At 38.0% G+C, this 12,189-nt stretch overlaps 3 protein-coding genes across 5 annotated transcripts; 2 read left to right on the top strand and 1 right to left on the bottom strand.

Annotated features, from left to right (window-relative positions):
• The first annotated feature begins 328 nt into the window (after positions 1–328).
• Positions 329–4,478, top strand: med22 (mediator complex subunit 22). 3 transcript variants are annotated; one of them, XM_028034447.1, is made up of 5 exons: positions 329–463; positions 651–797; positions 909–989; positions 1,464–1,672; positions 3,688–4,478. In XM_028034447.1, the coding sequence occupies exons 2-5, from the start codon at positions 675–677 to the stop codon at positions 3,872–3,874; spliced, it is 600 nt and encodes a 199-aa protein (XP_027890248.1). In that variant the 5' UTR covers positions 329–463; positions 651–674; the 3' UTR covers positions 3,875–4,478. The 3 variants fall into 3 exon arrangements, with proteins under 3 accessions (XP_027890248.1, XP_027890247.1, XP_027890249.1); XM_028034446.1 differs by having other exon boundaries at positions 3,682–4,478; XM_028034448.1 differs by lacking the exon at positions 3,688–4,478 and having other exon boundaries at positions 1,464–3,339.
• A 223-nt stretch (positions 4,479–4,701) lies between these two features.
• c12h9orf78 (chromosome 12 C9orf78 homolog) lies at positions 4,702–7,790 on the bottom strand. Its single transcript, XM_028034444.1, has 9 exons — positions 7,610–7,790; positions 7,443–7,502; positions 6,883–6,934; positions 6,727–6,797; positions 6,554–6,631; positions 5,992–6,189; positions 5,738–5,874; positions 5,546–5,650; positions 4,702–5,454 (listed from the first exon to the last, which is right to left on the bottom strand). The coding sequence occupies exons 1-9, from the start codon at positions 7,690–7,692 to the stop codon at positions 5,357–5,359; spliced, it is 882 nt and encodes a 293-aa protein (XP_027890245.1). The 5' UTR covers positions 7,693–7,790; the 3' UTR covers positions 4,702–5,356.
• Positions 7,785–11,744, top strand: nfu1 (NFU1 iron-sulfur cluster scaffold homolog (S. cerevisiae)). Its single transcript, XM_028034445.1, has 8 exons — positions 7,785–7,925; positions 8,781–8,881; positions 9,095–9,230; positions 9,655–9,721; positions 10,208–10,325; positions 10,415–10,478; positions 10,563–10,737; positions 11,350–11,744. Exons 1-8 carry the CDS (start codon positions 7,855–7,857, stop codon positions 11,380–11,382), a joined length of 765 nt encoding a protein of 254 aa, XP_027890246.1. The 5' UTR covers positions 7,785–7,854; the 3' UTR covers positions 11,383–11,744.
• The last annotated feature ends 445 nt before the right edge of the window (positions 11,745–12,189 follow it).

Genomic DNA, 12,189 nt, shown 5'->3' with positions numbered 1-12,189 from the left:
TTTTAAATAAATTTTCAATTGAATTTATAGTTGTGTTGTGTGTACTTGTATATCAGTGCAATATTTAAAGTATTATAGATTTTATTTAATACACATAGTTACAAATTTAGTTATATTATTGCATGTAAAATTATTTGTTGACCAATTTATTTATTGAACTTTGGCACTTTTGCCATTGGATTATTTAAAGGTGTCTCAATACTTTAGCAATATTTGGTTTGGTTAAAAGAAGACTTTAATGACGTCAGGCAGTTTGGTCCTACTTATAATGCGCTTTAATTTTAAGCAAACTACAACTTATACAAACTAGACACTTTCTAGCACTTCGTCTGACGTCATCTAGAGGGCGCTAATATACATAAACATACCGGATGTGAATTGCCAACAGCCTCAAGAAGAAGACGGGGAGCCACAAACGGGATTTTCAATGAAACAATGCTTCTTCTGAGAATGCATTAAAGAAGTAAGTAATATCTGCAGTTGGCTCTCGTATAAATAAATATTCGTTCTGAATCGTATAAAACAAAAAACTGTGTTAATGTCGTCATGTGGTTTTGTTTAATGAAAACGCGCCTTTTCTGTTCGAGGCTGAAAGCTCTCGTTCTATATTTGTTCCACTGAGTTGTTTCTCTGCGTTTGAACGTAAACAGGCAGAGCTGGTCCTGCTGAGCATCATGGCTAACCAGAGAGTGCTCCCTCAGAGCAAGGAGACTCTGCTGCAGAACTACAACAAGAGGCTCAAAGACGACATCAAGTCCATCATGGACAACTTCACGGAAATCGTCAAAACTGCAAAGGCAGCTCTCTGGTTTCTCACTCTAGCATGTTTTCCCCCCAGCAGTAAAATCTGCCCAGAGTTCACAGCATCTCTCTCACAGTTCCCATCTCCTTCTTTTATTTTTGTCCAGATAGAGGATGAGACTCAGGTATCGCGACCCACTCAAGCAGAGCAAGACCACTATGAGATGCACGTCAGAGCTGCAAACATCGTAAGTGAGACGCAAAGCGTCATTGACACTAAACATTCTGCTTCCTGTATAAACTAGAAGAATTAAACGTGGAAAAAAAGTTCCAAAGGTGTTCATACCTTTGCAGGACACTTTATCACAAGTTGCTAGTAAATGCAAAAGAAGTTAATGGAAAGAAATTCACCAATTTCATCCAGTTCGCTGGCTGAAGGAACACTTCATTTCCCAAAAGGCTCCACATAGAAAACACAGCAACATTCATTACATGTAACATTTCAAAAATAACATTTTAGACACAGAAAGCATACAAGGAAAATACTAAGCAGGTCAAAATTTTCTTTTCTGAAACGAAGAATAGTTGGTTATGATGTGAATTTACAAATCCACAACCAATACATGTACAGAAAACTTAAAAAATAAACCTTAAAGGATTGGCTATGTAGGGGTTTTTTTTGTTTTTTTTAAGACCGTTTTCATTCTGTTTTGCTGCACCAGGTTCGTGCCGGCGAGTCCCTGATGAAACTGGTGTCCGATCTGAAACAGTTCCTGATCCTGAATGACTTTCCCTCGGTGAACGATGCCATCAGTCAGCAGAACCAGCAGCTCCGTGCACTGCAAGACGAGTGTGACAAGAAGCTGACATCGCTCCGAGATGAGATCGCTGTCGACCTCTATGAGCTAGAGGAAGAGTATTACTCCTCCAGGTACAAATAGGCTCAGATCCGCCCCATCCTGCCGCTCCTGTGTCGTCCCATTGCGTACTGTCTCAGCTTTGAACCCGGTTTAAAGGGTCTCGGTCAGATCTATTTATTGATCCAGACAGATCATCCACAACATCCACACACATCTCAGCTAAAGGTCATATTTACATTTTCTCTAGTGTCTTCACGATGTTACTGTTAATCAAGTGCCTTGTGTTTTGTTTTGTTTTTTCCCAAAGTAAGGATCTTAAAGGGGCAAACACTACATATCAACTTTACCCACATATCCAGTTCTCAGTCTGCTGGTCAACATGTTTGTGACACACATCTGTTTAATGTTCATCACGCATTCTTCTGGTGGTACCTTCTATAAACCAAAGAGATTGATGTCAAAATGCTTTGCTAAAATATTCATACTCCGCAAATATTGTCACATTTTGTCACATTGGAACCAAAAATCTCTTTTAATTTATTGTGATTTTGTGTGATCAACCAACTTAAAGCCTGACAAAATGAAAATAAGTGGAGGAAAAATTATGCATGTCTTTAATAATATTTTGTAAATAAAAATCTGGACATTATGCCATGCATTTTGAAACAGCGTCTGAGGATCAATTTTCAATTTAACTGTTGGTATGATACTCTGAACTCTTATTGGAGGTTGATGGAAGTTAGCTGGACAGAGCTATTATAACGTCTTAGGATGTTTTGATCTGAACAATTGCATTGTAGCCGTGGATTTATGTTGAGGGTTGTTGTCCTGCTGAAAGGTGAACCTCTACTTGAGCCTACAGTCTTTTGCAGGTGCTGACATGTTTTTTTCAACCATTGCCCTTTATTTAGCTCCATTCCACTTCCTTTCAACTATGAGCAGCTTCTACAGCCCTGCAGAAGACAATCACCCCCAAAGCATAATGCTGCCAACACCATATTTCACAATGTAGACGGTTTGTGAGTTGCCTGGCTCACACAGTTTTACCATTTGGAGAAAAAATGTTGGGGTATTTTTTTTTTCCTGTTTTGGGCTGGTGGATTGAACTAAAACAGGTTAGGCGGTTGGTGGCACTTTATTTTATTTAGCTATATCATGCCTCACTTTTCCTTCCCTTCACTACTTTATCACATAAAACCTTAAATGAAATGTGCCATTTTTGTGGTTGCAACATTGAAATGTGCTAGGGTCATGAATAGCTTTGCAAGCCACTGTATTTACTGCTGTTTTTATTTTTGTTCGAACTTAGAACTCAAGATCCAATGGATTTATGAGACATTTTAACTTTCATGGCAGAGATGAGAATTGAAATTGTAAAAAAAAAAAAAAATCTAAATTAAATCTGTTTTACTCACTGAGTTGTTGGAAACAACACAAAGTTTTATATGAAGTTGGAAAAGATATTAGAAGAACTAAAGCAATATAAGAATATTTTTCTTGAAACAAATGAAAAATAGTCTGTGCTATAATTGATTAATTATTTTGTACTGTTGAACCCAGACTGGTTTTAACTTAAACAATTAGGTGGAATCTACCCCTAGTGTTTTGATGTAGATGTGTTTTGATAAAGACAATTAAGCGCCAACGTTTGTAGTGTCCATCCAATCAGTCTGTAACCATGTAAGCGGTTCACAGGACGTAAAATGATTGAGAAATAAAGCGGAGATAAAACGCTGAAGCAGTTTCTTTGTTTCTTATTTTGTTTTTCCTTTTTGAAAAGTGCAAAAAAGTATCTCTGGAGCATGGTTGATGTGGACCTAACTTTCTTGCTGTCCTTGCACTGCTGTCTTAAATAGCAACTAATTTCATCCTTTTGCTCATCTTAAATCAAGTTGTAAATCCAATCAAAAGCTATTCAATTTGGGGGTTTTTTCTGTGCTTTTGCTTCTAACGATTCTGTGCTTTCATGTTGCTCTGCTATGGGTGTGTTTATTCTGACCTGCTGCTCTCGTCTGCTCCTCTCTTTCTGCGCTGCGCTGACTCTTTGCCTCCAAATACGGGTTTCTGCTCTGCTGCAAAGCTACAGTCAGTGGAACAGCACTGACCTGCCTCTGTGCGAGGCCTACCGCCGGCGGGACAGTTGGGCCTCTCCAGACAGCAGCTCCAGCTCCACCCAAGACGACAGAGAGGAGGCCGCCAGGACGCCGTCGCAGGAGGCAAACGCCCAACATCACGTCAACGGACACGGGACGACCGCCACGGAGAAACCATGAGGGGAAAGCAGGGATATTTCTGCTAAATCTGGGCACTAGTGGTTTAGATGTTGCCAATATAACTATAGAAAATAGTGTTTAGTTTTGTTTTATGGAATTCAATTTACTATTTACTGAAAAGGCACAGGGAAATACAGTGCACTGAACAAAATAATCTGGGAGGTCCAGTTATCCAAAAATGTGAGTTTTGAGAGCAACATTCCTCCTGATATCGGTTCAGTTTTTATGTGAAACGATTACTTCAGACATTACTGAAAATTACACTGAACTAAATGGAATGTATTGCACAGATCCTTGAAGTTGGGCCTCACCAGATACGCCCAACTGGAGAGGATCTATCTGGCCCAAAAATATAAACACCTCTAAGCTGTTTATATGTATATAGTTTTTTTTTTTTTGTATTATTGATGCATAAATCAGGAAAGGAAAGATGTTTTTGATAATCTGATACAAGGAAAATGTGGCAAATTCTATTAGCTGATTGGTGCATCACATTTTTAATTAATATTCTAAATGCATTTATCCCTGGATTTAGATTGTGAAACTTTTTTCCTCTGTTGAAACTAATCGGATCACATTAAAGAACATGCTGTTTCTGTTTTTATTTTTTACCTGTATATTTTCATAGGGAGAGTCATAACTGAAATTTAATGCTAAAAGTGAATAGTAGAAAATAAATAAGCTGAAACTGTTAGGATTTGGCAGAGTAACACAGCAATGGATAATCTACTCTGCCGCTGACACCAACATTAAAAGTGCTTGGGTGCAGCAAATGGGATCCAATGCATCAGATTTACATCTGATAGATGTAATTTTTCACCAGTAAATAAAAGCACCAATGTTTATCAATATTAGCAAACAACACAATGCATAAAAATAGTTTCATTGTTTAAAATGGCACAGCCTAATCCACAGAACTACCTAAAAGGAAAATTAAAAATTAGGAATGCATATAAATAAAACACAATTGCAGTTCTAATGTTGCCTTTAACATTACAGATGTTCCCCCACGTTCTGCTTCATCGTCACAGCCACTGTAAATATGTACATGGTGTTTATCAAGGTCCGCTGAAAAGCGTCCAACCAGCCAAATCAGAAAGAATGAATAGAAATCCATGACACTGGGTGGAAATGTATTCAAACAAATATTGCATCAGAGCAAGTAGATTACACTTTTAATGCTGCAAACATTATGGTTTTATTTACTTCAAAAACAACCAAATATTTTTAAAGTTAAAACCGTGAGATATTATTTGAGCATTTTTATTAAAAAGTATTGAAATTGTTTTTAAATCTGTGAAGAGCCTAAATTAATGGGATGGCACAGAACATTACATGCCTAACAGACCACTTATGCTTTTTACAATAATTAAGGTAACACACTGTCAATGTACAGCCATCGTTACTCTGTAGGTAACCAAATCCAGGAGCCGTCATTATGCCTCAGTGTCTAGGAAAGACGACATGTTGAGTATTTCCATGCTAATATCTTCGATTCATCTTCTTAAACTTCTCATAGTGGTAGTCATCTGTGGCTTTTTCGTTGTTTGGACGTTTGCGGTGGTTGGGTGGTGATGGAGCTATGGATCAACAGAGAAAGATTCATTTAGACTATTACAGTTTCCTGCTACACAGCAGTGGGTTTAACAGGATGTGGCCGATGTCTCATACCTTCTGGACCAGGTTTCTCTGTATCTCCGACCCGCAGCGGTCTGGCTTTGGGCTCTTCTTTGTGCCTGTGATGCCTCTGTGGTGCATTCACATCCTCATGGTAGACTGAGAGGAAATAAATAAAACCGTTCAGTTCCTACACAAGCTAATCACCTGGGTTTTTAACACCACAGCACGTGGAAACAAACTCACAGCGGTTGTGTTGGACGTAATTTACAGCAATGTTTGTGGGGACAAAAGAAGTGCCCTGGTCTTTCTTTTTGTTCCTTTGTTCTGCCAACAGTTTGGCTTTTGCGTCTTCTGTCTGGATGATGTTTTTTATCTTTGCACTGAGAAAGAAATTTAAAGAAGATTGTAGCGTTAAAAGGAAGTGACTAACTGCAAGATGTTCGTAAAAGGTTCTGACACAGCCTGAGCAGTGTTATTAACGAATGGTCTCAACGTACTCAATGCCAAGATCAACTTCAGGGATCCCGCTCAGCATCTGATTGGACAACATCTCTTCCGTCTTCTTGGCAGAGTTGACCCTGATACTCTCTGGCAGCTCGTACAGGTGGTCCTCCGCATTTTTCACCTTTACTTTCTGCTCCTCAGCCTCCACCAAGCCCTTCTTCTTTTTTAACTCAGTCTCGATATATTTCATCCTATGAAAGACAAATACATGAAGCCAATGCCTTGCTTGATCAGTGATATGCCACATTTAATATCATACCTACAAATTGTTTGTGACCCCCCCAGAGAAATGCTCTTTGGTTGCATCTGATCTGACTGTATCAAACACATTCAAGTATCTATTCATCAGATCCACTGACATCTACAGATATTCTAAATGATTTGGAAATTGACTCAAAGTTTAATCCTAGAAAATAAGGATTAAACTTTAAAATATTGTAATTTTAATTCATCGTGTTTTGAACCGCTCCATTGTTTGCTTTTTGAATACTGAATAATGTAAGCCTTTATTTATGTGTATAAATTAATTCTAATAAGCACAGGAAGCACACGTACATGTCTGCATCCTCATCTCTTCTGTTAGTTTCCGCTGAGAATGATGTGCCAAGGTTCAGGTCTGTCTCATCTTCTGTCCTGTAATTGGATCGGTCACATTATTGAACAGATGGCGTGCTTAACTATGAAATCAAACCACTTTATATACACAGCACCAACCTCCATTCACTTACATGTCTCTGTTCCTGTCTTTCACTTTCTTCATGTCTACAACCCCTCCAGTCTTCAGTTTGAATGGATCATTCTGTCAGAAATGTTCAGTTTAGCAAACAGAAGTTAAAGCGAGCTCTCCATTAACACAAAGATAAGGGTTTATTGACATGACTTACATCTATTTCAGCTTCTGGTGGGAGTTTCTCTCCAACCAATAAGGCAGTTATACTGTAAAAATTATAAAAATGTAAAGTTATTTATCTATAATAATTTTTACATGCATGTCTTTCCTCAATATATTCCCAAAGTTTATAAATAAACCAGTTCAAAACTCAAACGAAGATTTATTAGACACATATTGATATATTTTAAGAGTTCAATTATAAGAAAGACTGCTGACATGACAGTTGTCCAGCAGACAGAGGCATCTTCTACAAGGAGGATAAGCCACAAATGATCATGGCCAAAGAAGCTGGCTGTTCACAGAGTGCTATATAAAGTGTAATAATGGAAAGCTGAGTGGAAGAAAAAAATTGCACAAGCAACCGGGGTAAGTAACTCCAGTTTTGAGAAAAACACCCCTTCAAAAGTTTTGCTGAGATTCACATGACATGAACTCTGGTTGAAGTGAGTGCTTCAAGAGCCACCCCACAGCATCTTACCCGAGATGAGGACAAAAAGGACTGCACTGTTCCTTAAAGTTTCGGAGTCTTCTTTTCAGATAAAATCACATTACCTGACTCCGCTCTGTCGTTTCCTCAAGCTCTGTAGCTCTTTTGCCTCTTCTACTTTCGATCTGAAAATATATAATACAATTGCCAATGCATTAGCTGTGCTAACTGTGATGTTAGCTAACACAGCGTTAGCTTCAACTGTATTTTAATCTGCCTTTAAAGCACTTACCTGACTTCTTGTGTAGTCCCATTATCTTCGTCCTCGTCGTCGGACGAATCCCTTCTCCGTCTGAAATTTTTGCCACACGGCATTTTCACGCTGTCTGAGTATTATTTTTGAACCTCCAGTAAAACTGCGCTTTCAATTACCAAGCTCTCGGTTGTATCTGGGGGAGGGATTTAGCACACGCACAATAATAATACGTCACTTCCCCCCTCCCCCCGTAGGACTACTACTTCCGTCCTCCTTAGTTAATGAAAACAAACATGGCGACTTATACACAGGTCGGGAGGTTGTTGGGCGTTTCAGCAAGATTTTTGCGACCGTGAGTATGTTTGTGGGTGAACTGGAAGCAGGCGCTGCTCGCTCATGTTGTCTGTTAAAAGTTTCTTTTTTCGGCGTGTAAAGAAGCGCTGAGGGCAACTTGCTGGTTAAACATGGAGTGACGCAGACGCCTCTAGTAGATACACCAAAAGAAAGACGTGGATGTTTCACCATAAGGATAATAATTTTGTTTTTTTTTTAATTGCTTTATTCATAGTCTACGGAGAACGTCTGGTGACATCGGAGAAAAAAAATAAAAATATTGACCACGACTTGTTTAATTCGTGGACACGCTTCAAGAACTCATGGCCACGACCTAATAACTCGTGGGAACCACTTGTTTAATTCGTGGGCACGGCTTAATAACTTGTGGCCACAACTTAAAAATGATCATTGAGTACCATCATTAATAATGATAAAATATCCAGCGGTCCTGCGATGGACTGGCGATTTATCCAGGGTGTACCCCGCCTGTTGGCACCAGCACCCCTGGCGATCTCACTAGGGACAAGCGTGTAAGAAAATGGATGGATCGATTATCCAGCGATAATATCTTATCAAATCCGATCTCATTTCAATCTGGGAATGAATTATAATCACATTCTTAAGACACGTGCGGTTAGGCATGGAGTATTTTTTTTTTTTTAGCAAGAGACATTTTCTTCAAAATCAATTTGAATTTGTCCCTAAATTTCAATCTTGAGTCCGGATCTCAGTCTGTTAGCTGTAATTTACGATATCACATTCTCAAATTCTACCTTCACTGTTCACATTCCCAACCTGGAATACATTAATGTTTAATATTAGGGTTTATATGCTCACATGTGTGTCTTAATGTGTTTATCTAAAATTTCAGACTGGCCAGCAGTGGCTGTCAGAGCAGTAGAACCTATTGGCCCTCAAAAGCCACTAGAGTCTCCAACAGATGGCCACAAAACGCAGTCTGGCTGGTTCCTGGTTTGTGTTCCTTCTCTTTTTTTTCTGTTGTTCATTTAACCTGGATGCTGATACAATATTGATTGTTTTGAATGTTGGTGTGTTGTAGCAGCTGCTCACGTACTGTGAGAAAATCTTATATGTGTACATAGAAGGCAGTCACATAGACACATCACTATAAATGTTTCACATCTCAAGCTACATTTCTGCTCTTTGTGTTTTGTCTCTTTTCAGGAAGGACCATGTTTGTGCAGACACAGGACACACCAAATCCAAACAGTCTGAAGTTTCTGCCTGGGCGGACAGTTTTAGAGGAGGGGACCATGAATTTTGCTCACCCCCACGATGCATTCTGCTCACCGTTAGCCAGGTTTAGAACTTCTTCATAAAATGTCCTCAGAAAATTGTTTACTGAAGCACAAATGGTACTGTAAGCACACTTGATAGAATAAAGCCTCCACTTTATTTATTAGATAGATTTATATTTTAAAAACCTACATGTGCTTCCCCCCCTTCATATCGAGGGGGAACCAAAAACCTCCGTTCTAAAAAAAGTTTTTTTTAAAAAAGACCTCAGATTCTTTTGGCTTCTCCATAAACCTCAAGATGTCCTTGATGTTGCAGCTGACTGTTCCCTTTAAGTTTGATTTAATTGTACTGCTTTTATTCCAAAGAACATGAATAGAAATCTCTTTCGAAATGATGGATGGCTGCATGATTGTTGTATGCATAAATATATATATATATGAACTTGTGTTATATATTTATACTTCTCAAATACTTGTTTTCTTCAGACAGTTGTTTAGGATCGATGGAGTCAAGAGTGTGTTCCTGGGCCCTGATTTTATCACCATCACAAAGGTAAATTTCAGTTCAACATTCAGCACCTGTCCAAACTTTAAATACATGTATCATGGCTAATAATGTCATGCACTATAATTCCAATGTATATAATTATATAATTCCAAACTGGTTGAGGAATGTGTAAAGCAGGTTAACATTAAGCTTCTGAAATTGCCAGAACCTATTTTTCATTTTAAAAAAGCAGTAGTTTGGGTCAGTACCAGAAAACTAACCCTCTTTTTTTTCACCAACTTAGCCTTTTTAAATAAGACGTGTGGTTAAAATAACAAACCATACTTATGTAAGTTGGTAGTTGAAAGTTATAAAAAAAAAGCATTAGGAGGAGGTGAAACTTAAAGACATGAAAAGCCCCGATTTATACAACAGTCATACTTATGATGGGTCTACTTACGCTCCTGGTTGTATTTGAATAATTTATTGTAGAACAATGTAACACCATTGCCTTAAATAACTTGATTTCTCTTTCTCAATTTCTTTGCTTAGTCCAATGAAACAGTGGAATGGAAAGTAATTAAACCTGACGTTTATGCGGCTATCATGGACTTCTATACTTCTGGGCTTCCAGTTGTGAATGAAGGCAGCAAGCCAAGTGCAGACACAGGTCTGGATTTCAGCAGTCTGCCCAACCTGTAGGATGAGATGGGGGTTTCTTTCAAGTGGCAAATGATCATTGTTTCTGCTCTTTTCCAGCGCCATCAGAGGATGATGATGAAGTAGTTGCTATGATCAAAGAGCTGCTGGATACACGAATAAGGTAGTGGGTTCTAAAGATGCTTTCAGGCTGTCTGTTTCTGTGGTTTGTCGCTGTCTCACGTATGTGGATGCTCTCACCTTGCAGGCCAACAGTGCAGGAGGACGGAGGCGACGTTCTGTATCGGGGATTTGACGATGGCATCGTTAAACTGAAGCTGCAGGGCGCCTGTACCAGTTGTCCCAGTTCTATTGTTACTCTGAAGAATGGAATCCAAAACATGCTGCAGTTTTATATACCTGAGGTTGAAGCAGTTGAAGAGGTTTGCATGTTTTTGGTACTTCTATTTTTGGTTTTGGTTTTGTTTTTTCTTCTGACAACTGTTTTGTTAAAATTACTGAAATTACTGTGTTTCATCTAGTTACTCCAGTGGGTCTTTTAAGAATGATACTTTTTTTGGGGGGGTGAGGGGGATGAAAAACTCAGTTTGCCCTTCTGCGTAATTTCTTCTCCCTAAAAAAGTATCAAGACTAGTATTGAGCTGTCTTTGTTGATATGAGCAAATAGACCGCTAATAATGAAATCCTTATTACCAAGTAAAAAAAAAAACAACATCTGGTGATGCATGGAAATGGATGAAGTCATGATCCAGAGATCCAGGTGACATTTTAGCAGGGGAATAATGGCTTTCCTTTTAAATAAATAATCAGAAAAAAAGGCAAATTTTGTTCAGATCCCTTGTGTGTCAAATAATGTATTATTTGAGCAAACGTTTTGTTAAAAAAAACCTCATAGCAAACATTTACTGAGATTTATTATAGATAAAGTACAGGAGACAAAATATTAAATGCCGTAAATGAAGAAACTATTTTAAATTTTTTGCCTAAAGATATATATATATATATATATATATATATTTTTTTTTTTCTTACAGGTAAAAGAGGATGAGGAGGCGGCTCAAGTTTAAACTACTGAAACCAGAGACGTGTCAACATTCCTCTCTATACAATCCACCTCCTTCTATCAAAGCCATAGATGCAATAAAAGTACTTAGCCCTGTTCTGATGATAAGAACTCATTCTCAATATTGATCCAAATATTTTCATTTCGTTTTATAGTTCTGGTTTGAGGAATTGAAAGATACGTTGGACACAATTCATAGAAACAGATTGTACAGTTGAAATAATTTGTATTTATTCTTTCATAGTGTTACACGACTTCTGAATCAGTCAACAGTCAATGCTGCCTATAAGCTGAAAATTCATATGGGATACTTTATCTTTACAGAATGTATGCTGTGTCTATATAAATAAACATTGCTAAAATATGTGTTACGGTGTCTACGGCTTATACTTACATGTTCAGGGTTTAGTTTAACCTTCCTTTCGTCTGTGAGAGTAAAAACTGATAATTATTGTAGTCATGCTTCAGTTACAAATGTACAAAGATATCAAAAATTGATACTGTCAGTTATTTTCATAAAGCAACCATTTGGTAGAACAGCTATTTGCTGCTTGTGATTCATTTTTCTCTCAGACCTGCTAGCCTGAACCTATCTTCACCAAGCTGGAAGGCTTGCTATAAATTCAACAGCATAGAGGGATTGGAGCCCTGCTGAAACATACTTTTACATTTTATTGCTGTTTTCTAGTCTTTATGGGTAACTTCGTTGTATGACTTTGAACTGAAGACCTAATGTTTTCTTTAAATATTATTTAATAATTCTTTTTTTTTTATTACTTTGTAAGAATTGCCAAAACTTAATGCGGTGCAA

The sequence above is a fragment of the Xiphophorus couchianus genome, chromosome 12, assembly GCF_001444195.1.
Source record: "Xiphophorus couchianus chromosome 12, X_couchianus-1.0, whole genome shotgun sequence".
NCBI lineage: Eukaryota > Metazoa > Chordata > Actinopteri > Cyprinodontiformes > Poeciliidae > Xiphophorus > Xiphophorus couchianus.
Note: the sequence above shows the minus strand (reverse complement) of the source record. Positions and strands in the feature narration are given on the sequence as shown.

Excerpts from the sequence above, each read along its gene's own strand:
- med22 (XM_028034446.1), top strand. The coding sequence starts at position 675 with ATGGCTAACCAGAGAGTGCTCCCTCAGAGCAAGGAGACTCTGCTGCAG. Across the intron at positions 798-908 it reads AAATCGTCAAAACTGCAAAG|ATAGAGGATGAGACTCAGGT; the intron begins GCAGCTCTCTGG and ends ATTTTTGTCCAG. Across the intron at positions 1,673-3,681 it reads GAAGAGTATTACTCCTCCAG|CTACAGTCAGTGGAACAGCA; the intron begins GTACAAATAGGC and ends TCTGCTGCAAAG.
- c12h9orf78 (XM_028034444.1), bottom strand. The coding sequence starts at position 7,692 with ATGCCGTGTGGCAAAAATTTCAGACGGAGAAGGGATTCGTCCGACGAC. Across the intron at positions 6,935-7,442 it reads AAACGACAGAGCGGAGTCAG|TATAACTGCCTTATTGGTTG; the intron begins GTAATGTGATTT and ends TAATTTTTACAG. Across the intron at positions 6,190-6,553 it reads AGAGATGAGGATGCAGACAT|GATGAAATATATCGAGACTG; the intron begins GTACGTGTGCTT and ends TGTCTTTCATAG.
- nfu1 (XM_028034445.1), top strand. The coding sequence starts at position 7,855 with ATGAAAACAAACATGGCGACTTATACACAGGTCGGGAGGTTGTTGGGC. Across the intron at positions 8,882-9,094 it reads CGCAGTCTGGCTGGTTCCTG|GAAGGACCATGTTTGTGCAG; the intron begins GTTTGTGTTCCT and ends GTCTCTTTTCAG. Across the intron at positions 10,479-10,562 it reads CTGCTGGATACACGAATAAG|GCCAACAGTGCAGGAGGACG; the intron begins GTAGTGGGTTCT and ends CTCACCTTGCAG.